This window comes from Scyliorhinus torazame, chromosome 30 (genome assembly GCF_047496885.1).
Source record: "Scyliorhinus torazame isolate Kashiwa2021f chromosome 30, sScyTor2.1, whole genome shotgun sequence".
NCBI lineage: Eukaryota > Metazoa > Chordata > Chondrichthyes > Carcharhiniformes > Scyliorhinidae > Scyliorhinus > Scyliorhinus torazame.
Window position 1 is genome coordinate 32,176,610 of NC_092736.1, and position 22,835 is coordinate 32,199,444.

The window sequence follows — 22,835 nt, forward strand, 5'->3', positions numbered from 1 at the left end:
TACGTTTCTGCCTCTGCTGTGCAGCACGATGGCGCAGTGCTTAGCACTGCTGCCTCACAGCGCCAGGGTCCCAGGTTCGGTTCCCCGCTGGGTCACTGTCTGTGCGGAGTCTGCACGTTCTCCCCGTGTGTGCGTGGGTTTCCTCCGGGTGCTCCGGTTTCCTCCCACAGTCCGAAGATGTGCAGATTAGGTGGGGTTACTGGGATACGGCGGGGGAGTGGGCCCAGATGGTGTGTTCATTTGGAGGGTCGGTGCAGTCTCGATGGGCCGAATAGCCTCCTTCAGCACTGTAGGGATTCTATGGACTCCCTGGGAAGCCTGCCGTGTCTCCTGCCGTGTCTCCTGCTGTGTCTCCACCTTCCCTGCCAGATTCGGGAAGACAAAGTCCAATTTGCTCCTGAGGCAATGGCCCTCGAGTAACTCTGGTAACGGGACACCTGCAGGGGAGCGGGGGCGGGGGGTAGGGGTGGGTGGGGGCGTGGGGACGGGGGTAGGGGTAGGGGTGGGCATGGGGGCGGGGGTAGGGGGCGTAGGGGCGCGGGGGGATAGGGGCGCAGGGGGTTAGGGTGGGATAGGGGGGCGGGGGGGGCAGGGGGGAGGGGAGGGGTGTAGTGTTATACGATAGAAGCAAGTTGACCAACCTCAGGAGTAGTGTGCTGCTGCACTGTTATTTCACCGCTGATTTGCACGTCTGAACTGCTTTGTTCTCCAGCCCATTTGTGGCTGGGTGATGGGAGGAGGGCCGTTCTAATGCAGCAGAATATAGAAACTCCTCCCCGGCGAATGCAGTCCTGTTGTCGAACTCTGTGTGCCCAGCCAATGCTGAAAGGCCCACCGCTGTACCCTGGGGTATATTGTATATTGGACATCTCATCCCATCATCCCATGAGACTTGACCGATGGCCCCCAACAATGAACATAGGTAGCTGGACCTTTTTGATAAAGAACAGGTTAAAGGGATATGGGGAATGGGCAGGAGGATATGGGGAATGGGCAGGAGGATGTGGGGAATGGGCAGGAGGATATGGGGAATGGGCAGGAGGATATGGGGAATGGGCAGGGAGAATATGGGGAATGGGCAGGAGGATATGGGGAATGGGCAGGAGGATATGGGGAATGGGCAGGGAGGATATGGGGAATGGGCAGGGAGGATATGGGGAATGGGCAGGAGGATATGGGGAATGGGCAGGAGGATATGGGGAATGGGCAGGAGGATATGGGGAATGGGCAGGGAGGATATGGGGAATGGGCAGGGAGGTGGATTTGGGACCAGGAAGAGATCAGCCAGGATCTGATTGGATGGCGGAGCAGGTTCGAGGAGCTGAATTGCCGACTTCTGCTCCGATATCCTATGTTCCTATCTTCCCATGGACACCCTGACACTGGCGCCATGGTTGTCCCCAAGATTTTCAAGATCTCCAGTATGTGTCGCCTACTTGGCCGTTGTGCTACTTAGGTTCAAAGACCAAACTCCTTCCCAAGATATTTGAATGTTTGTTCGCCCACAACTATGGCCAGGTGTGGGCCTCCATCCTTACAGGTCTTCCAGTTACCATGAGGACGATCTCAATTGGGGCTGTTTTACTCACTTTCAATGTAATCTGTACGTTTCTTGGATTTGACATGCTCTGCCTGACACCCCAATGCATCTGAACGTGGCCCTCCCTATTCCTATTGCACCAAATGGAAATAAACCCTCTGCAGCAGCGCACCTCCAGATTACTTCTGGATTGACGGTCTATTTTCCTGCCTGACCACGAACTGTGATCCTGCTTCTGAGATGGCGGCTGAACTTCTACTGTGCCTGGCTGTGTAGCCAAACCAGCCCTCAGCTGGTTCACCATGCCCTCTTGCACGTTTTGAAGTTCTGAGGCACCCTTCGCAACACTTTCAGTTGCCTGGGCTATGTCAATCGCCTTGTCTAGGGAAATCTTAGTCTCAGCCAGTTGTGTTCACACCGCATACTAAGCGGTCACGCAGCACATCGCTCAATGCTGTGCCGAGCTCAAAATGCTCAGCCATTTGGCGGAGTTTGGTAACAAAGGCGGAGATCGTCTCTCCTGGGTCCCTGACAGCTGAATTAAACTTGGAGCACTGCAGTATGATGGAAGGCCTGGGGTTGAAGCACTCCTTCACAAGCGTCAGCAGTCTGTCAAAACGGTTTTACGCCAGAAGCCTCCGGGACGTCAAATTCCTTCTGAGGTCGTAGGTCTGGGACTCACAGGCCGTTAACAGAATAATCTTTGGTTTGTCCTCCCCCCTGATTTCCAATTGTTTTACGATGGCTTTGATGCTTCTCGAATTCTCTGTTCGTTTTGAAGGCTTCTCCCTCGAATTCTGAACTCACAAGGACTTGGGATCCCTGCCCGATTTACACTCGTCGCCAATATGGTGGCTGGAGATAATAGTGTGGAAGCTTCTTATGTAACCAAACAAGAGGTAACAAGTGAAACAAGTCTTCAATCTCTGACTCCCAGGCCCCTGCTCCCAGGGCCCCTGCTCCCAGGGCCCCTGCTCCCAGGCCCCTGCTCCCAGGCCCCTGCTCCCAGGCCCCCTGCTCCCAGGCCCCTGCTCCCAGGGCCCCATGCTGTTTCCCCATTGATCAGGTTTCACATGCTCCGAAACGATAGACCCCAAGCTGGTAACATGGACCACAAGGGCTCGTCCCTTAAAGGGCCACGCTCCCGCAACTCCCTTGTTTGGGAGCTTTTCATGCAGCCTTGTCGGGGTCCAGCTTCCCTCCCCTCGGCCTTCCCTCTACCTTCCATTCTTCATCTTCTTCCTCCACCTCCTTGCCCCTCTTCCTGCCATGAGGAGCCCCCCAGCCTCTCCCCCCTCCCTTGCACAGCTCTCCTTCCACATTGCCCCACTTTGTCTTCAATAAGCTTCACCCCCACCAACCCCCAACATTCCCAGCCTCACCTCGCACTCCACCCCGGTTGAACTTTGTACCTGTGTTGCGGTGGTTGTAAGTTTCCCACAGCACAGTTGGATTGGATTGGATTGGATTTATTTATTGTTACGTGGACCGAGGTACAGTGAAAAGTATTTTCCTGCGAGCAGCTCAACAGATCATTAAGTCCATGGAAAGAAAAGGAAATAAAAGAAAATACAGAATAGGGCAACACAGTAGCATAATAGGACAGCACGGTACCACAGTGGTTAGCACAGTTGCTTCACAGCACCAGGGTCCCAGGTTGGATTCCCCGCTGGGTCACTGTCTGTGCGGAGTCTGCACGTTCTCCCCGTGTGTGCGTGGGTTTCCTCCGGGTGCTCCGGTTTCCTCCCACAGTCCAAAAATGCGCGGGTTAGGTGGATTGGTCATGCTAAAATTGCCCTTAGTGTCCAGGGATGTGCGGGTTCGGTGGATTGGCCCTTGGTGTCCAAAAAGGTTAAGTGGGTTTACTGGGTTATGGAGATAGGGTGGAGGTGTGGGCTTAGGTTGGGTGCTCTTTCCAAGGGCCGTTGCACACTCGATGGTCCGAATGGCCTCCTTCAGCACTGTAAATTCTATGACAAGGTACACAATGTAACTACATAAACACCGGCATTGCGTAAAGCATACAGGGTGTAGTGTTAATGAGGTCAGTCCATAAGAGGGTCATTTAGGAGGCTGGTGACAGTGGGGAAGAAGCTGTTTTTGAGTCTGTTCGTGCGTGTTCTCAGACTTCTGTATCTCCTGCCCGATGGAAGAAGTTGGAAGAGTGAGTAAGCCGGGTGGGAGGGATCTTTGATTATACTGCCCGCTTTCCCCAGGCAGCGGGAGGTGTAGATGGAGTCAATGGATGGGAGGCAGGTTCGTGTGATGGACTGGGCGGTGTTCACGACTCTCTGAAGTTTCTTGCGGTCCTGGGCCGAGCAGCTCTGTCCAGATAGACACTGCTGTGTGGCAATGATACAGGAAGGTCCATGGGTCCAGCCACATGGCGCTGTCCATGAAGACCAGGTTGGCATGGAGATGGAGGGTAGGGAAGCGGTCTGCCCTGGTAGAGTGGTGAATAGCGCAGCACGATGCCACAAAGATGTTGCACTCAGGCCGAAGCCTGTGGTGAGATGAGGCCCGCCGTGTGCACGCCACCCATTAGCCATTGGGCTTGTCGCCGACAGCAATTCCCGCTGACGTAACGCAAGATTGAAAGGCCTGAAGGGATGCCAGCGGGCAGCTGTTTTAATCAGCATTCATGAGCCGCAAGTGAACGCAAAAGCCACGTGCGCCACCCGCCTGCAGACAGAGCGACTCGCCTCTAACCCACCATTGGGAGAATTGCAATGGGACTTTACACCAGCGGGTTTCTGACCTTTAGGTTCCCGCAAGTTTCACCGAGCCCACCTACCACCAAACCCACCGCTGGCCGGTTGGGAGAATTCCACCAAACATTTCCCGTCTGCAGTGTGAGCCATCCTTTTCTACCATATTACTCGCAGAATGCCCAGAGCAAGAGGCTCACACAACTGTTGCTTTTTATTTAGAATTCTTCCGCAGGATGTTGGCGTCGCTAGCTAGGCTATCCTTTGTGGTGGTGAGCTGCCCTCTTGAACCACTGCAGTCCACAGGGTGTAGGTAAATCCACTGTGCTGTTAGGGAGTTCGAGGATTTTGACCAGGTGACATTGAAGGAACGGATTGGATTGGATCTGTTTATTGTCACGTGTACCGAGGGACAGTGAAAAGTATTTTTCTGCGAGCAGCTCAACAGATCATTTAGTACATGGGAAGAAAAGAAAATACATAATAGGGCAACACAAGGTACACAATGTAACTACATAACACCGGCATCAGGTGAAGCATACAGGGTGTAGTGTTAATGAGGTCAGTCCATAAGAGGGTCATTTAGGTGTCTGATAACAGCGGGGAAGAAGCTGTTTTTGAGTCTGTTCGTGAGTCGAATGGCGATATATTTGCAAGTCGGGGTGGTGAGTGACTTGGAGGGGACCTCCAGGTGGTGGGGTTCCCAGGTATCTGCTGCCTTTGTCCTTCTAAATGGTGGAGGTTGTAGGTTTAGAAGGTGCTGACGAAGGAACCTTGGTAAGTTACTGCAGTGCATCTTAGATTATCATAGAATTTACAGTGCACACAGTGGGTCGGTGCGTCAATGGTGGTGGGTTTGAATGTTTGTGGGTGGGGTGCGGGCAATCAAGAGCCTGCTTTGTCCTGGATGGTGTTGAACTTCTTGAGTGTAGTTGGAGCCTCACTCATCCAGGCAAGTGGAGAGTATTCCATCACACTCCTTACTTGTGCTTTGTAATTTGGGTTTGGGGGTGAGGAGGTGAGTTACTCTCCGCAGGATTCCCAGCCTCTGACCTGCCCTGGTAACCACAGTATTTATATGGCTGGATCAAGTTCAGTTTCTGGTCAATGGTAACCCCCAGGATGTTGACAGTGGGAGATTCAGCAATGGTGATGCCATTGAATGTCAAGGGGCAATGGTTGGGGGGGGGGCAGCATGTGGCGCAGTGGATAGCACTGGGACTGCGGCGCTGAGGACCCGGGTTCGAATCCCAGCACTGGGTCACTGTCCGTGTGGAGTTTGCATATTCTCCCCGTGTCTGCGTGGGTCTCACCCCCACAACCCAAAGATGTGCAGGGTGGGTGAATTGGCCACGCTAAATTGCCCCTTAAATGGAAAAAAAAAATAATTGGGTACCCTAAATGTATAAGAAAAAAGGGGCAATGGTTGGATTCTCTCTTGTTGGGGCACTTGCGCGATGCAAATGTTACTTTCTACTCGTCAGCCCAATCCTGGATATTGTCCAGGTCTTGCTGCACAAAGACACGGGGCGGGAGTCTCCGTAATGCCGGCGCCTGGGGGTTCCCGACGGCTTGGGGCTGCCCCACAATGGGAAACCCCATTGGCCGGCCGGCGTAACGGAGAATCCCGCCGGCGGGGCGGGGCAGAAATGTGACGGGGCGGAGAATCCCGCCCAGGGACTGCTTCTGTATCTGAGGGGGTCACAAATGGAGCTGAACATTGTGCAGTCACTGATGAATATACGCACTCCTGGTCTTATGATAAAGGGAGGCCATTGATGAAGCAGCAGAAGATGGTTGGGTCTCGGAAACTACCCTGAGGAACTCCTGCCTGGAACTGAACTGACTGACCTACAACAATCCCAACCATTTTCCTTTGGGCCGGGTATGAATCCAACCAGTGGAGGGTTTGCCCCGATTCCCATTGACTTCAGTTTTGCTCGGGCTCCTTGATGACACACTCGGTCAAATGCTGCCTTGATGTCAAGGGCGGTCACTCTCATCTCAGCTCTGGGGTTCAGCTCTTTTATCCACATTTGGACCAAGGCTGTATTGAGGTCAGGATCTGGGTAACGGTGACAGAACCCAAACTCCGCACCAGTGAGCAGTTAATTGCTGAGTAAGTGCCAATTGGTAGCAGTGTCAATGGCTCATTCCCCATTTTGATGACCGATAGCAGACTGATGGGACGGTAATTTGACTCAGTTAGATGTTTCCTGTTTTGTGTGGACAGGACATCTTTGGGCAATTTTCCGCATGGCCAGTTAGATGTCAGTGTTGTAGCTGTATTGGGCAGCATGGTAGTATAGTGATTAGCACAAAGGCTTCACAGCGCCTGGGTCCCAGGTTCGATTCCCAGCTTGGGTCACGGTCTGTGTGGAGTCTGCACGTTCTCCCCGTGTGTGCGTGGGTTTCCTCCGGTTGCTCCGGTTTCCTCCCACAGTCCAAAGGTGTGCAGGTTAGGTGGATTGGCCATGCCAAATTGCCCTTAGGTTAGATGGGGTTGCAGGGTTACAGAGATAGGGTGGAAGTGTGGGGTCAAGTAGAGTGCTCTTTCCAAGAGCTGGTGCAGATTCGATGGGCCGAATGGTCTCCTTCTGCACTGTAAATTCTATGATTCTATGGAAAAGTTTGGCTGTTCAGATGCAGATGGTTTCTGAGTTGACGTACATTTAATTTCCCTTTGTGCAATGTGCAATAAACTCAAAATGTTTGTCATTCCAGAGGTTGTGTTAGGGTAACCATCAAAATTTCTTTATTTTGTATAAAAATTCCATTCTGGCTTGAAAGGAGTTGCGTTTCCTGACTGAGCTGTACTGCATTGTAACACAACGTCATGCGTTGAGAATATCTTATCCTGCAAATCTCCTGCCTTGAGTTAGGGACAAGCAACCTGGGTGGATTCATTCGATCAGTAAGTCCTCAGGGGCTTTGAGAACACGTAAGGCCCGAGGTGGAGCTCTGAGGGAGCTTAATTTCCAGTTAACAAGTTGATCTACTTGCAGCTTTTTTAAAAAAACGACAAAGTGTTTAACAAGCACAATCTCGTTACAGTATAAACTATGATAATACTTGACGTTTTATACGGACATAATGAGGAAGGTTAAGTGGTTCAATCTGACGGGCTCTCGGGTAGTTCTGATCTTCTCGTTCAAAGCAGAGGGATTCAGAACTGCTTTCTCCATCTACGATGAGACATTTAATCATCACCTCCGCACAGGGCCAGCACAACGCGCTGGTAATCACCTTTTGTTGAAACCTAGGAGAGAAAAATAAGCACGTGTGGCAGATCAGCTATGTCCATAGGGTTAAGACATACATACCTGTAACTTCAAAGCACAATGCTGGAAACTTGAAGTAAGGAAATGTATAGCGCCTCATCCTTCAACATGTTACAGCCTTTCCAACTCAACAAGTTCAACAGGTTTCAGGCCATACTCTCTGCTCCATTTTGTTTCTCTCACTCAGAAGCACACCGCTCGGTATACGCACCAACCAGCATACACACTCGCCAGGTACACACACTGCCAGGTACACACTCGCCAGGTACACACATTGCCAGGTACACACTCGCCAGGTACACACATTGCCAGGTACACACTCGCCAGGTACACACTCGCCAGGTACACACATTGCCAGGTACACACTCGCCAGGTACACACATTGCCAGGTACACACTCGCCAGGTACACACATTGCCAGGTACACACATTGCCAGGTACACACTCGCCAGGTACACACTCACCAGGTACACACTCACCAGGTACACACTCACCAGGTACACACTCACCAGGTACACACATTGCCAGGTACACACTCGCCAGGTACACACATTGCCAGGTACACACATTGCCAGGTACACACATTGCCAGGTACACACATTGCCAGGTACACACATGCGCCCAGGACACATACCATCCAGTACACACACCTCCCAGTACACACACTGTCAGGTACGCTCACCAACAGGTACACACACTTCCGTGTACACATACCATCACACTTTCACTGGAGATACAATTCGGTTTTGACCACGTGTTCCAAGGGTGTAGCAAACTCCCCCAGTAATCTCCAGGAAAATACATTGCAATGTGGGTAGGCAGTTAGGTGGTTGGAGGAATGAGTATTTCGGTAAGGAGGCTGTGAGGTCAGGTGGTTGGGATGTGGTTAGCACGGCAGATTAATAGGGAGGTTGACAAGTGGATAGATACTTACTGTGAGATACTGGTGCAGAGTTTGCCCGGTTTTCTTCTTGAACTCTTTCTTGATGTACTGTAGGTCGATTTCAGAGCGGGACACCATGATCCTGGATAGCACACTCCTCTTTATAGTGCTCTGCAGAGAATACACCTCAGGTTAGATTCTACTTCCTGCTGCAATGTCAGGCAGAGCCCTCTGAGCAGAACCTTTGGGCAAATGTTGCACGAGTTAAAGTTTTACCTGGCATAACTTGTCGTTGAAAAACTCCGGTTTGTTCTGGATGCACTGGACTGTAGAGAGAGGGAGAAATGAGGCCATTAACAGCTCAATCTGAACCAGTTTCACAGGAAAATCTTGAGCAAAGAATTAACCAAGCTAAGCTTGCTGCCATCAGAACGGGTACTCGGGATCCGTTTGGATTTCGGTGACGGGAAAGCGGTCAATATTCCCCAAAGTGTCAGCCTCTCTTCAGCTGCTCCTATTGGTCTTTTATCATTACCATCTTAGACCAGATCCCAACAGTTGCTAGGATACCGGACATTTACCTTGTAAGACTGTGAGGAAAGGAAACCTCACTCCAGGAGTAATTACACACACAAATAGGGATGTGGTATATTAAAACAAACCTTATTACCAACACTGTATTCAAATAATTTTAACCTTGCACAAGAAAATAGCTTACAATTACCCCGTAAAAATGCCCAACAAGGCGGGGACTTCTGGTGGGGACATGTAAGTGGACGTCACACTTTGGGTGGCTCCCGCTAGAGTTTTCCTTTCCTGGCCCTGCTCACCTAGTTTTGGAGGGAAATTTTAAATGAATGGTCTCCAGTAAGGTGGTGGTAATTAGAGGATGTTCAAAGCCCAATGGAAGAACAGCGAATGAAAAGGAACGAGCACTAGTCCACCTGAGAGCTCTGGTTCGGTGCAGAGTGCTGTGGGAGGAAAGATGTTGGGAGGAAGCTCGGCGGGTGGGGCTGCGCCCATTATGGTGGGCAGGCTGGCCGAGGTGTTGGCGGTGGAGCTCGAGCGGCGGTTCGCCAGGCATTTTGAGCGGCATGGGAAGATGATAGGAACGCTCAAACAGTTGGTGGACGATATGGTGGGCCCGATAAAGGAGGCTCTTCGAAAGACGTCGACTGCGGTGCGGGAGCAAGGAGGGGGGTGTTGAAGGGGGTGGAGGAGGCATTGTCGTGGCACAGTGCCCAGCTCGCCCCGGTGGGAGAGCAGCTGTGGAAGGTGGAGGAGAACAATAAAGGACTGAGAGGTGGAGGACCTGGAGAACAGGTCGAGGCGGAAGAATCTCTGGATCGTGGGACTGCCTGAGGGGCTGGAGGGCCGACAGCGTGTTTCTCGGAGGTGTTTGCTAAGCTGTTGGGGGAGGAGGAGAACACCTTCCTCTTTGAGCCGAATTGGGCTCATCGGTCGTGCGGGCCGAAGCCGAATGATTCCGCAGCTATCGGACGAAGGAGAAGGTGCTGAGACGGGCCAAGCTGAATCGAGAGGGGAGGTGGGAAGGCAGTGCTATTCATATATACCAAGACGACGGGCAGCCTTTAATAGGGCGAAGGCAGTGCTTTGCAAGAATAATGTCCGGTTTAGGGTCATCTACCCAGCGAAGTAGAGTGACGCGTAACTCCAAGGATTATTCCTCATAGCTTATCATAGAATTTACAGTGCAGAAGGAGGCCATTCAGCCCATCGAGTCTGCACCGGCTCTTGGAAAGAGCACCCTACCCAAAGTCAACACCTCCACCCTATCCCCATAACCCAGTAACCCCACCCAACACTAAGGGCAACTTTGGACACTAAGGGCAATTTATTATGGCCAATCCACCTAACCTGCACATCTTTGGACTGTGGGAGGAAACCGGAGCACCCGGAGGAAACCCACGCACACACGGGGAGGATGTGCAGACTCCGCACAGACAGTGACCCAAGCCGGAATCGAACCTGGGACCCTGGAGCTGTGAAGCAATTGTGCTATCCACTGTGCTACCGTGCTGCCCATTATTACCTTGAGACGGTGGAGGAGGCAGAGGTGTTTGTGAGGACTGAAGGATTGGGACTGAATTGAGTTTGGACTTTGCTTTCTTATGTTGTGGTTGGAAGGGGACTGTTTGGGGATGTTGGGGTAATGTGTTTTCTCCTATGTTTGGGGTGTTTTAGGTGGGTGGAGGGGGCTCTGGTAGAGGCACCTCACTTGCAAATGTAATTTGGCTAGTGAACGGGAGCGAGGTGGGGGGGGGGGGGGGCCCTGGCTGGCTGAGCCGAGCCTGTGGGGGGGGAGGGGCCATGGCTGGCTGAGCCGAGCCTGTGGGGACAGTTTCGAATGGTCTGGGAGGTGTGAATGGAGGGGAACTGGGAGTCTGCAGAGAGAAGTGGTTTGGAGAGGAAGTGGCTGGGGGCTTCTGGGAAAGTGGGGAGGGGTAGCTGGCTGACAATGACTCGGGATAGGGCTTGGTCCCATTTGTGGGGCGGGGCCAGAGCCATTGTCATGACCGATAGGACGGTAAGGGGGGGGGGGGGGGGGGGGAAGAGGCCCCTGGTCCGAATGGTAACGTGGAACGTGCGAGGTTTGGGGGGACTGGTGCAGCAGGCGAGAATCTTCTCTCGTTTGAAGAGTTTGCGAGTGGACGCGGTGCTGTTGTAGGAGAGACACTCGAGGGTGAAGGACCAGGTTCGGCTTCGGAAGAGTTGGGTGAGTCAGGTATTCTCCTCAGGCTTTGATAGCAGGACCCGGGGGGGGAGAGACCTCGATTTCAGATAGAGAAGGTGATGGCAGATCAGGGGTTATAGTAGCTGACGCTTTGTAGGGCAGGTTAGTGGTGTGTATGCCCCGAATTGGAATGATACAGGGTTTATGAATAGGATATTGGTAGCCAGACCATGTCTAAACACGCACCAGTGGATTTTAGGTGGGGATTTAAACACAGTGTTACATCCACCATGTGGTGTGAGGTGTTGCGGTTGGTGAATGCCTCAAGCTCATGCACAAGGCTGCTGCAGGGGCTGGTTTAGCACAGTGGGCTAAACAGCTGGCTTGTAACGCAGAACAAGGCCAGCAGCGACGGTTCAATTCCTGTACCAGCCTCCCCGAACAGGTGCCGGAATGTGGCGACTAGGGGCGTTTCACAGTAACTTCATTGAAGCCTACTTGTGACAATAAGCAATTATTATTATTATTATTATTATTATTAAGGGGTGAATACAGTTAAAGGTGGTGCACAGGGCGCACCTGACCAGGTCATGGATGAGCCGGCTGTTTGAGGGGGTGGAGGACATTAGCGAGCGGTGTGGGAGGGGCCCAGCCAATCATGTACATGTGTTCTGGTCCTGCCCGAAGTTGGAGAAACATTGGAGGTCATTTTTCAGCATCATGAATTGGCCAATGATAAATTGCCCTTAATGTCCAAATTGCCCTTGGTGTTGGGTGGAGGTGTTGAGTTTGGGTAGGGTGCTCTTTCCAGGAGCTGGTGCAGACTCGGGGGGCCGAATGGCCTCCTTCTGCACTGTAGATTCAATGATAATCTATGATTAATCTAGGACAAAGGTTCGGCACAACATCGTGGGCCGAAGGGCCTGTTCTGTGCTGTATTTTCTATGTTCTATATCGGTGATCCTACACGTAGACTTGGAGCCCTGTCCCCTGGGGACCATATTTGGGGTGTGGGACCTGCCGTAGTTGCAGACGGGATCGGAGGCAGATTTCTTAGCCTTCGCCTCGCTGAGTGCTCGCAGGCGGGTCCTGTTGGGGTGGAGGTCACCCTCCCACCCATTGCCTCAGTACAGCTTGGGGACCTGATGGAGTTCCTGTATTTGGAGCAGGTAAAGTTTACATTAAGGGGGGCAGTTGAGGGATTCCACAAGAAATAAGGCCTGTTCATTCTTCACGTTATAGAGTTGGTTAGTGTCATCTGCTCGGGGGAGGGGGGATTGCACAGGGGGTAGGGGTGGGGGGCTGTTCTTTGAGTTGTTGGGGTGTTGCTTGGGAGAGTGGGAGGGTGTTCTGTTGTCTTTTGTTTTGCATTGTTTTGTTTTATATATAAAATGTAAAAAATTGAATAAAATGTATTTTTAAAGTTTAACAATGACAATGGAATACTAACTCCTAACTGTTATCCCTTATCTCCACTCAAGCAAAATCCATCTCAGGTCAAAACCCACGTGTGAATACTGTCATGTGAGAGTACCTTTAAGAAATGGGTGTTTAAGAAATGTACCTTTAAGAAATGGGTGTTTATCAGTGATGTCAGAGTGTGGGTGGAGCTGGGCTGTCTGTCAGCTTTTTTACTTTCGTTTTAGGCTGTAGGGCGTGTTTTAGTTTCGTTTTCAGTGTTGGAGCTGAAGCCAGACAAAGCAGCTGTACTGTTGATCTCTCTGCCATGAAAAGACTATCTCTTGATCATTTGGTGAATTCAGAATTATAAATGTTCTCAGTAGTGAATGTAAACCTGATGTGCTTCTGTTAAAAGGTGTTTCTTCTGTCTTCTGGATGTTGTTTGGGAAGTTATTAAGGATTACTTAGTGTTGTATTCTTTGGGGGATGTATTTGAATTGATGATTGCTAAGATGTTCACTGTATGTTTTAAAAAGGTTAACTTGAATTCATAGAATAAACATTGTTTAGCTTTAAAAAATACTTTTCCATTTCTGTTGTACCACACCTGTAGAGTGGGCCGTGTGCTCCCCATACCACAATCTAGTAAAAGTTGTGGGTCAGGTGAACTCCATGATACACTTTGGGGTTCTCTAAACCCTGGCCCATAACAAATTGGGGGCTCATCCGGGATAAAAGTCTATCTATTGCATTGGCTTAGGGACCTTAAAGACCGTGAGGGGTGACATATTGTGGGTGCTTTTCAGGTGTGGTGTTTTAGTTTAAGTAGGGAGTGTGTTGTGGACAATGGCTCTTTCAGAGGCTCTGAAGTTTTTGGGGGTGGAGATGGTCACACGCAGTACCTTACGGACAGAGACTAAAAGCAGACTGTTAGATTTGGCAAAAACATTGCAGTTACCATTACATGACAAACTGCGAAAAGGTGAGGTAATTATGGCGGTGGCTGAGCATTTAAAGTTGCCTGAGATACAGTTTGACTCATTGGAAATGGCAAAGATTGATACACTTTGGGGTTCTCTAAACCCTGGCTCATAACAGTACAGTTACCCAACTCAGGAATACTTGTTTTATACTTAGAGTCCCTTTTAAAAGATTGGTTGGGGAGAGAGAGAGAGAAATCCAGCCAGGAAACAGCCTGCAGATTCTTGTCCGTCTCAGGCAATTGTTTAACCTGCCAGCTTTTGACAAACTGCTCCCATCCTATTCACAGGGAAATCTTTAACTCTCCGTTTTTCCAGACACTGCTGGTCGTTCCACATCCCCAGTCTAAACAGAATTTTAACACTGAAACCTCAACACCTGATGCTTCCGTCTCTGACTCCTCCCATTAACCTCTGTCTCCAAAATACCCAGCTACCAGGATTCAAACCAGGGTCTTTAAAAATCATGTCTACAGCAGTCACGCACTATCCCAGGATTTAACCCTTACTGTACCAAATACATATAATACAAAATATCCAAAATTCCTTCATTCACCACACTTTTCAGTTTGTGATGAGACAGCCTATTGGGATTTGGGAGGAATTGGCTCCATATTTACCAGACTCTAGGCTAATCTCACTCCTCACCTGGTGGTGAGGTTCAGACTATGAACATGATGCTGGCACTTGTATGGGGAGATGTATAATTAAGACCGATCATTCAGCCCTTTGAAGCCTGTTGCGCAGGAACAGAAGGAGGCCATTCAGCCCCTCTCGGGCCTGTTACACAGGAACAGGAGGAGCCATTCAGCCCCTCTCGGGCCTGTTACACAGGAACAGGAGGAGGCCATTTAGACCCTCACAAGCTTGTTACACAGAAGGAGGCCATTCAATCCTTGAGCCCATTCCGCTGCCGTTCAGTAAGACCATGGTTGATCTGATTTTTAATTCCAGTCTCTCGTCACTATCTGATTCTAGAGTTGGATGGGTGACGTGTCCCACAATAAAGGCAGACTAACACAAGGAGAGACAGATCTCACCTGCAATAACACTGTTTTCAAACGTAAATCCTCCCACCTTTCCACCCCGCTCTCTGGACTATGTGGCAACCTGTATCTCACCTGTATTTAGGGCAGCACGGTAGCACAGTGGATAGCACAATTGCTTCACAGCTCCAGGGCCCCAGGTTCGATTCCTGGCTTGGGTCACTGTCTGTGCGGAGTCTGCACATCCTCCCCGTGTGTGCGTGGGTTTCCTCCGGGTGCTCCGGTTTCCTCCCACAGTCCAAAGATGTGCAGGTTAGGTGGATTGGCCATGAAAAATTGCCCTTATTGACCAAAATTGCCCTTAGTGCTGGGTGGGGTTACTGGGTTATGGGGATAGGGTGGAGGTGTGGGCTTGGGTAGGGTGCTCTTTCCAAGAGCCGGTGCAGACTCGATGGGCCGAATGGCCTCCTTCTGCACTGTAAATTCTATGATTCTATGATTCACTACAGTGAGCCTGGCTGCATGTGGTCCAAGTAAATGGGGTTAGGAGAAGAGCTGTCAGTTTCTGAGGCTTGTCTACAGAGTCACTGACGAGTAGTTCTGAGCAAGCCCTGGGCTAGATCTACCCCAATGCTCAAAGGTAGCACATGATCACATATCCTTGGTGTATATGGTGAGGGCACACTACTTGGGGAGGCTCAGTGGAAGGTTGGCAACTCAAAATCCAAATGGTGGCCAGGACCTGATTCCTGGGATTGCTGACCTAATTCCCAGGTTTACCACTATTCACTGGTATTGTTTAAGGGTGTGGACTGATTTGAGTGGCGGGACCTAGTCATTCTCCGCAGCGTTCAAGGAGCCGATCCACTTTTTAAAAGATTCACCCCGTTAAGCATAACGTCAATGAGGAAGCCTTTTGAATGGTACGTTCTAAGTGTCTTTGCATTCCTCCCATGCCATGTTTTGCCTCACTCACCCCCTTGGCATCTTATATCCTTCATGCCCAATCACCCACTACACATTCTGTACAGAACTAATAAACCCCATAGTGATATGACAATGTGCTGAATAAAAACGTTTTAAAAACCTCATTCATTCTTAAAGTAGCTTTTATTATAGCCCAATAAAAGCATCAATCATCCAACTCTTCAAAGCATCGGTAGCAGAAATTGCAAACACCTGAAACCTCCTTATCTTGTGTAAGTAAACACTGTGAAATTGACAGAATAAATCAGAGTTAGAGCTGTCAATCGGCCTGGGCCACAGCTATTCTCCTAGCTCTCAGCGAAGAATCAACAATGAGGATGCTTCCATACCCCCTGGCAACCTCTGACCTTTTCCGCGGATAGAGGGGGGGGGGGGGGGGGGGTGGCAAGCCTGACTTCTGTATGCACCGTCTATCCCCATAATCCCCCAGATTACCCCCAATGGAATGAAAATCCTGCCATTAATGACGCTTACACCTGAGGTGGGCACAATGTCGAGCCAGGCATTTTCCTAATGCCTGCTCCCTGCCAGCGTGGAATTGAGAGCCTGATTTGACGGCTATGGGGATTTCAGAAGGATGGCCAGCCAGTGATCCCTCCCCCCGCCCCGCACCCCCCCCCCCCCCCACTCAATCGCCTCTTGGCCAAGAACTGGAGCAGCGGCAGAGGAAGAGGTAAAGACAAAAACAATTGCTTAAGGCGTGAAGCCAATCTTACCCAGGCCGAGAAAAGTAGTCCTCAGATCAGCCTTGACCCCATGTTTAATGCTCTCAATCATATCGCAGCTGCTGTAGGACTTATATCGGCCAAAAACTAAACAGAAAAATCAAATTAGAACTTTACTCAGGTAAATGCACCATTACTGGTGAAACTGAAACACTGCGAGTGAAATAATTACCAGTAAAATCTCACTATTGCTCATACAAATTAACCACAGAAATCTCATGATTTCTGCTGCTTGTTACACTGAGGAATGTGGACAGATTTGAATCAAATTCAGTCAGGATTAACCACAATACTATTCATGTACTATACATATGTGTATCTGTCTGTCCGGGTATGTATGTTCATGTGCTGCTTCACTATTCATGTGCTGTAAGGTTTGTTTGTGTGTGTCTGCGAGCGCTTGTGCAGTGCCCACATGCGTGTGTGTGATTGCACATGTGTTCACTCATTCACTATCCCTGAACTTTGTGTGTGCAAGTGATGCTTCACTATTCATGTACAATGTGGAAGTGCATCTATACTGGTGGACATTCCTGTACCATGTGTGGGCATTTGTGTGTGTGTCTCTGTGTGCTGCTTCACTAATACTGTACTCCCTGCATTGGTTCACAATTACGACACTCACTGTGTGCTGGTTCACTATTACTGTACTGTGTGTGTGCTGGTTCACTACTACTATACTTACTGTGTGTTTGCTGTTCACTATTTCTGTACTTACTGTGTATGCTTGTTCACTATTACTATACTCAGTGTTTGCTGTTCACTATTACGATACTCACTATCTGTGTGCTTGTTCACTATTATTGTGTGTGTATCTGTGTGTGGCCGCTCACGGGTGCTCTAGTCCACAGTTGCAACATGTTATTCTCAGTTCCATTACCTCTCTGGAGGTGAGGAATACTCCTCTTGGTCATTATCGTGATCCACTTTCCAACATCGGGCTTAGCTTTCTTCTCCCCAGCCGCATAGAGCTCCTGAGGACAACAATTTCAGCAACATCACCAATTAATTGCCTCAGAAATTAATGCAACCTCGGGTCTCTGCTTTGCAATTGAGTACTAACTCAGTCTCTAACTCAGTCCTCGGCCTGCACTCTGCATATCAAACCCCGGCCTGGGCTCTGTACCTCAGTCCCCGGCCTGTCCTCTGTACCTCAGTCCCCGGCCTGGGCTCTGTACCTCAGTCCCCAGCCTGGGCTCTGTACCTCAGTCCCCGGCCTGGACTCTGTACCTCAGTCCCCGGCCTGGGCTCTGTACCTCAGTCCCCGGCCTGTCCTCTGTACCTCAGTCCCCGGCCTGGACTCTGTACCTCAGACCCCGGCCTGGACTCTGTACCTCAGTCCCCGGCCTGGACTCTGTACCTCAGTCCCCGGCCTGGACTCTGTACCTCAGTCCCCGGCCTGGACTCTGTACCTCAGTCCCCGGCCTGGACTCTGTACCTCAGTCCCCAGCCTGGGCTCTGTACCTCAGTCCCCGGCCTGGGCTCTGTACCTCAGTCCCCAGCCTGTCCTCTGGACCTCAGTCCCCGGCCTGGACTCTGTACCTCAGTCCCCAGCCTGTCCTCTGTACCTCAGTCCATGGCCTGGGCTCTGTACCTCAGTCCCCGGCCTGGACACTGTACCTCAGTCCCCGGCCTGTCCTCTGTACCTCAGTCCCCGGCCTGTCCTCTGTACCTCAGTCCCCGGCCTGAGCTCAGTACCTCAGTCCCCGGCCTGGACACTGTACCTCAGTCTCCGGCCTGTCCTCTGCACCTCAGTCCCCGGCCTGTCCTCTGCACCTCAGTCCCCGGCCTGTCCTCTGTACCTCAGTCCCCGGCCTGGGCTCTGTACCTCAGTCCCCGGCCTGGACACTGTACCTCAGTCCCCGGCCTGGACTCTGTACCTCAGTCCCCGGCCTGGACTCTGCACCTCAGTCCCCGGCCTGTCCTCTGTACCTCAGTCCCCGGCCTGGGCTCTGTACCTCAGTCCCCGGCCTGGACTCTGTACCTCAGTCCCCGGCCTGGGCTCTGTACCTCAGTCCCCAGCCTGGGCTCTGTACCTCAGTCCCCGGCCTGGACTCTGTACCTCAGTCCCCGGCCTGGGCTCTGTACCTCAGTCCCCGGCCTGTCCTCTGTACCTCAGTCCCCGGCCTGGGCTCTGTACCTCAGTCCCCGGCCTGGGCACTGTACATCAGTCCCCAGCCTGGGCTCTGTACCTCAGTCGCCGGCCTGTCCTCTGTACCTCAGTCCCCGGCCTGGACTCTGTACCTCAGTCCCCAGCCTGGGCTCTGTACCTCAGTCCCCGGCCTGTCCTCTGTACCTCAGTCCCCGGCCTGTCCTCTGTACCTCAGTCGCCGGCCTGTCCTCTGTACCTCAGTCCCCGGCCTGTCCTCTGTACCTCAGTCCCCGGCCTGGACTCTGTACCTCAGACCCCGGCCTGGACTCTGTACCTCAGTCCCCGGCCTGGACTCTGTACCTCAGTCCCCGGCCTGGACTCTGTACCTCAGTCCCCAGCCTGGGCTCTGTACCTCAGTCCCCGGCCTGGGCTCTGTACCTCAGTCCCCAGCCTGTCCTCTGGACCTCAGTCCCCGGCCTGGACTCTGTACCTCAGTCCCCAGCCTGTCCTCTGTACCTCAGTCCATGGCCTGGGCTCTGTACCTCAGTCCCCGGCCTGGACACTGTACCTCAGTCCCCGGCCTGTCCTCTGTACCTCAGTCCCCGGCCTGTCCTCTGTACCTCAGTCCCCGGCCTGAGCTCAGTACCTCAGTCCCCGGCCTGAGCTCAGTACCTCAGTCTCCGGCCTGTCCTCTGCACCTCAGTCCCCGGCCTGTCCTCTGTACCTCAGTCCCCGGCCTGGGCTCTGTACCTCAGTCCCCGGCCTGGACACTGTACCTCAGTCCCCGGCCTGGACTCTGTACCTCAGTCCCCGGCCTGGACTCTGCACCTCAGTCCCCGGCCTGTCCTCTGTACCTCAGTCCCCGGCCTGGGCTCTGTACCTCAGTCCCCGGCCTGGGCTCTGTACCTCAGTCCCCGGCCTGGGCACTGTACCTCAGTCCCCGGCCTGGACTCTGTACCTCAGTCCCCGGCCTGGGCTCTGTACCTCAGTCCCCGGCCTGGACTCTGTACCTCAGTCCCCGGCCTGGACTCTATACCTCAGTCCCCGGCCTGGACTCTGTACCTCAGTCGCCGGCCTGTCCTCTGTACCTCAGTCCCCGGCCTGTCCTCTGTACCTCAATCCTCGTCCTGGGCTCTGCACCTCAGTCCCCGGCCTGGGCTCTGTATTCAGTCCCCGGCCTGGGCTCTGTACCTCAATCCTCGTCCTGGACTCTGTACCTCAGTTCCCGGCCTCTGCTCTGTACCTCAATCCTCGTCCTGTCCTCTGTCCCTCAGTCCCCAGTCTCTGCTCTGTACCTCAGACCCTCGCCTGGACTTATATCTCAGTTCTAGGCCTGGGCTCTGTACCTCAGTCCCCGGCCTGGGCTCTGTACGTCAGTCCCTGGCCTGTTCTCTGTACCTCAGTTCCCAGCCTCTGCTCTGTACCTCAGACCCTCGCCTGGACTTATATCTCAGTTCTAGGCCTGGGCTCTGTACCTCAGTCCCTGGCCTGTCCTCTGTACCTCAGTCCCCAGCCTCTGCTCTGTACCTCAGACCCTCGCCTGGGCTTATATCTCAGTTCTAGGCCTGGGCTCTGTACCTCAGTCCCCGGCCTGGATTCTGTACCTCAGTCCCTGTCCTGGGCTCTGCACCTCAATCCCCGTTCTGGACTCTGTACCTCAGTCCCCGGCCTGGGCTCTGTACCTCAGTCCCCGGCCTGGGCTCTGTACCTCAGTCCCCGGCCTGGATCTGTACCTCAGTCCCCAGCCTGGACTCTGTACCTTAGTCCTCGGCCTGGATCTGTACCTCAGTCCCCGGCCTGGACTCTGTACCTCAGTCCCTCGCCTGGACTCTGTACCTCAGTCCCCGGCCTGGACTCTATACCTCAGTCCCCGGCCTGGACTCTGTACCTCAGTCCCCGGCCTGGACTCTATACCTCAGTCCCTCGCCTGGACTCTGTACCTCAGTCCCCGGCCTGGGCTCTGTACCTCAGTCCCTCGCCTGGGCTCTGTACCTCAGTCCCTCGCCTGTCCTCTGTACCTCAGTCCCCGGCCTGGGCTCTGTACCTCAGTCCCCGGCCTGGACTCTGTACCTCAGTCCCCGGCCTGGACTCTGTACCTCAGTCCCCGGCCTGGACTCTGTACCTCAGTCCCCGGCCTGGACTCTGTATCTTAGTGCCCGGCCTGGACTCTGTACCTCAGTCCCCGGCCTGGACTCTGTACCTCAGTCCCCGGCCTGGACTCTGTACCTCAGTCCCCGGCCTGGACTCTGTACCTCAGTCCCTCGCCTGTCCTCTGTACCTCAGTCCCCGGCCTGGGCTCTGTACCTCAGTCCCCGGCCTGGACTCTGTACCTCAGTCCCCGGCCTGGACTCTGTACCTCAGTCCCCGGCCTGGACTCTGTACCTCAGTCCCTCGCCTGGGCTCTGTATCTTAGTGCCCGGCCTGGACTCTGTACCTCAGTCCCCGGCCTGGACTCTGTACCTCAGTCCCCGGCCTGGACTCTGTACCTCAGTCCCCGGCCTGGACTCTGTACCTCAGTCCCCGGCCTGGGCTCTGTACCTCAGTCCCCGGCCTGGACTCTGTACCTCAGTCCCCGGCCTGGACTCTGTACCTCAGTCCCCGGCCTGGACTCTGTACCTCAGTCCCTCGCCTGGGCTCTGTATCTTAGTGCCCGGCCTGGACTCTGTACCTCAGTCCCCGGCCTGGACTCTGTACCTCAGTCCCCGGCCTGGACTCTGTACCTCAGTCCCCGGCCTGGACTCTGTACCTCAGTCCCTCGCCTGTCCTCTGTACCTCAGTCCCCGGCCTGGACTCTGTACCTCAGTCCCTCGCCTGGGCTCTGTATCTTAGTGCCAGGCCTCTGCTCTTTAGATGGTAGAATCATAGAATTCCTGCAGTGCAGAAGGAGACCATTTGGCCCATCAGGTCTGCACCAACCTTTGAAAGAGCATCATACCTACTGTTGGATGCGTGAAAAACATGTCTGTGCATAGCCAGAAATAGATTAAGGCTCCCACCCATCCCACATCTCTGGCCTTTGCAAAACAGCAAAGGGTGGGGCGGGTGGGGGGGGGTCAGAATGGTGGTGCGGTGGAATGTTTGTGTGCAATCCGCTGTCAGTAAACCCCAAAACCCTTATACACCGACCTCGAAGTTACCCCGAAGCGGCCTCAGCCCTGACCACGTGCCGCCATCCCATAGTGATGGCAGCAATTGTTTCAGGGACACTTCGAGTCAGTTTTGAGCAGAAGACATTTCATTCGGCCATGAGCTAGTGCAGAGCAACATACCCGGGCATCTGAGTCAATCAGTTCATTGTCAACCACGTTGGAGGGTTCTGACCGGCTTCCCTGGGAACAGAAAGACCACATGAAATGTCACTGAGGGGCACAATCAAATTCACGTCCATGTTTTCACAATTTGGTTATTGGAGACAGTGATGGTAAGAACCCTGGTAACCTCCTGATAATAACCCTGCCATGATTCACTTCGAATCCGTTCCACTTCAGATTATTTCACACATGTTTAATCTTTTATTTTTGCATTTTACCATCTTCTTTTGTCACCCCAAATCCTCATCTGATCCACAGCCATCGGCCTTGCCCCTCGACACTCTGTAACGCTGACAAGGCACTCAAGCATTGGCAGGGATTTCCACCCCGCGCTGCTGGGAAACCCACGGGCGGGGGTTGGGCTGCTGGTGGGAAAGGAAACTCGCAACTGCCGGAGAATTCCCGCCAATATTTCTGACGGTGACACAATTCTGTCCTGGCAATGCCCAGGGACTCCGGGGGTCAGTTTTAGTCACATGCCTCAGGAGCCTTAGGGGCTGGTTTAGCACAGGGCTAAATCGCTGGCTTTGAAAGCAGACCAAGGCAGGCCAGCAGCACGGTTCAATTCCCGTACCAGCCTCCCCAAACAGGCGCCGGAATGTGGCGACTAGGGGCTCTTCACAGTAACTTCATTTCAAGCCTACTTGTGACAATAAGCGATTTTCATTTCATTTCACTTCAGGAGTGAACTGGTCTGGTTCAGAGAAAGCAACTAAACTGAATTAAAGAAATTTTGAATCATGGAATGAAATGGCCAGTTTTGACGATCGACTGATTTAAAATTTGTCAGAGTAGAACTCTCAATCTGTTAGCTCCAGGATCAGACAATCAGGTCTGTTTCCAATGTAAACTTTCTGCCCTGACCGGGGGTTTAATCCAGCATGAGGGGGAGAGATCGGTTTGTAAAGTCTTATATATTTTTTACTTCATTCATGGGGCATGGTTGTCGCTGCGCTGGTCAGCATTTATTATCCATCCCTGAAAAGGTGGTGGTGAGCTACCTTCCTGAACCACTGCAGTCCATGTGGTGTAGGTACATCCACCGTGCTGTTAGGGAGGGAGTCCCCAGCGACAGTGAAGGAACGGCCGATATATTTCCAAGTCAGGATGGTGAGTGACTTAGAGGAGAACCTCCAGGTGGTGGGGTTCCCAGGTATCTGCGGCCCTTGTCCTTCTAGATGTTAGAAGTCGTGGGTTTGGAAGGTGCTGTCCAAGGAGCCTTGGTGAGTTGCTGCAGCGCATCTTGG

General features: G+C 52.5%; 1 protein-coding gene across 1 annotated transcript in view; it reads right to left on the reverse strand.

The window, feature by feature from the left end:
• Positions 1–7,281: 7,281 nt before the first annotated feature.
• anxa2b (annexin A2b) overlaps positions 7,282–22,835 on the reverse strand; it is a 316,940-nt gene continuing 301,386 nt past the window's right edge. Inside the window, exons 8-13 of the mRNA XM_072493096.1 lie at positions 21,547–21,606; positions 17,066–17,159; positions 16,177–16,272; positions 8,688–8,737; positions 8,463–8,582; positions 7,282–7,507 (exon numbers count right to left, since the gene is read on the reverse strand). Coding sequence (XP_072349197.1) covers positions 7,448–7,507; positions 8,463–8,582; positions 8,688–8,737; positions 16,177–16,272; positions 17,066–17,159; positions 21,547–21,606 — 480 coding nt within the window. The 3' untranslated portion in view covers positions 7,282–7,447. The remainder of the gene's footprint in view (positions 7,508–8,462; positions 8,583–8,687; positions 8,738–16,176; positions 16,273–17,065; positions 17,160–21,546; positions 21,607–22,835) is intronic.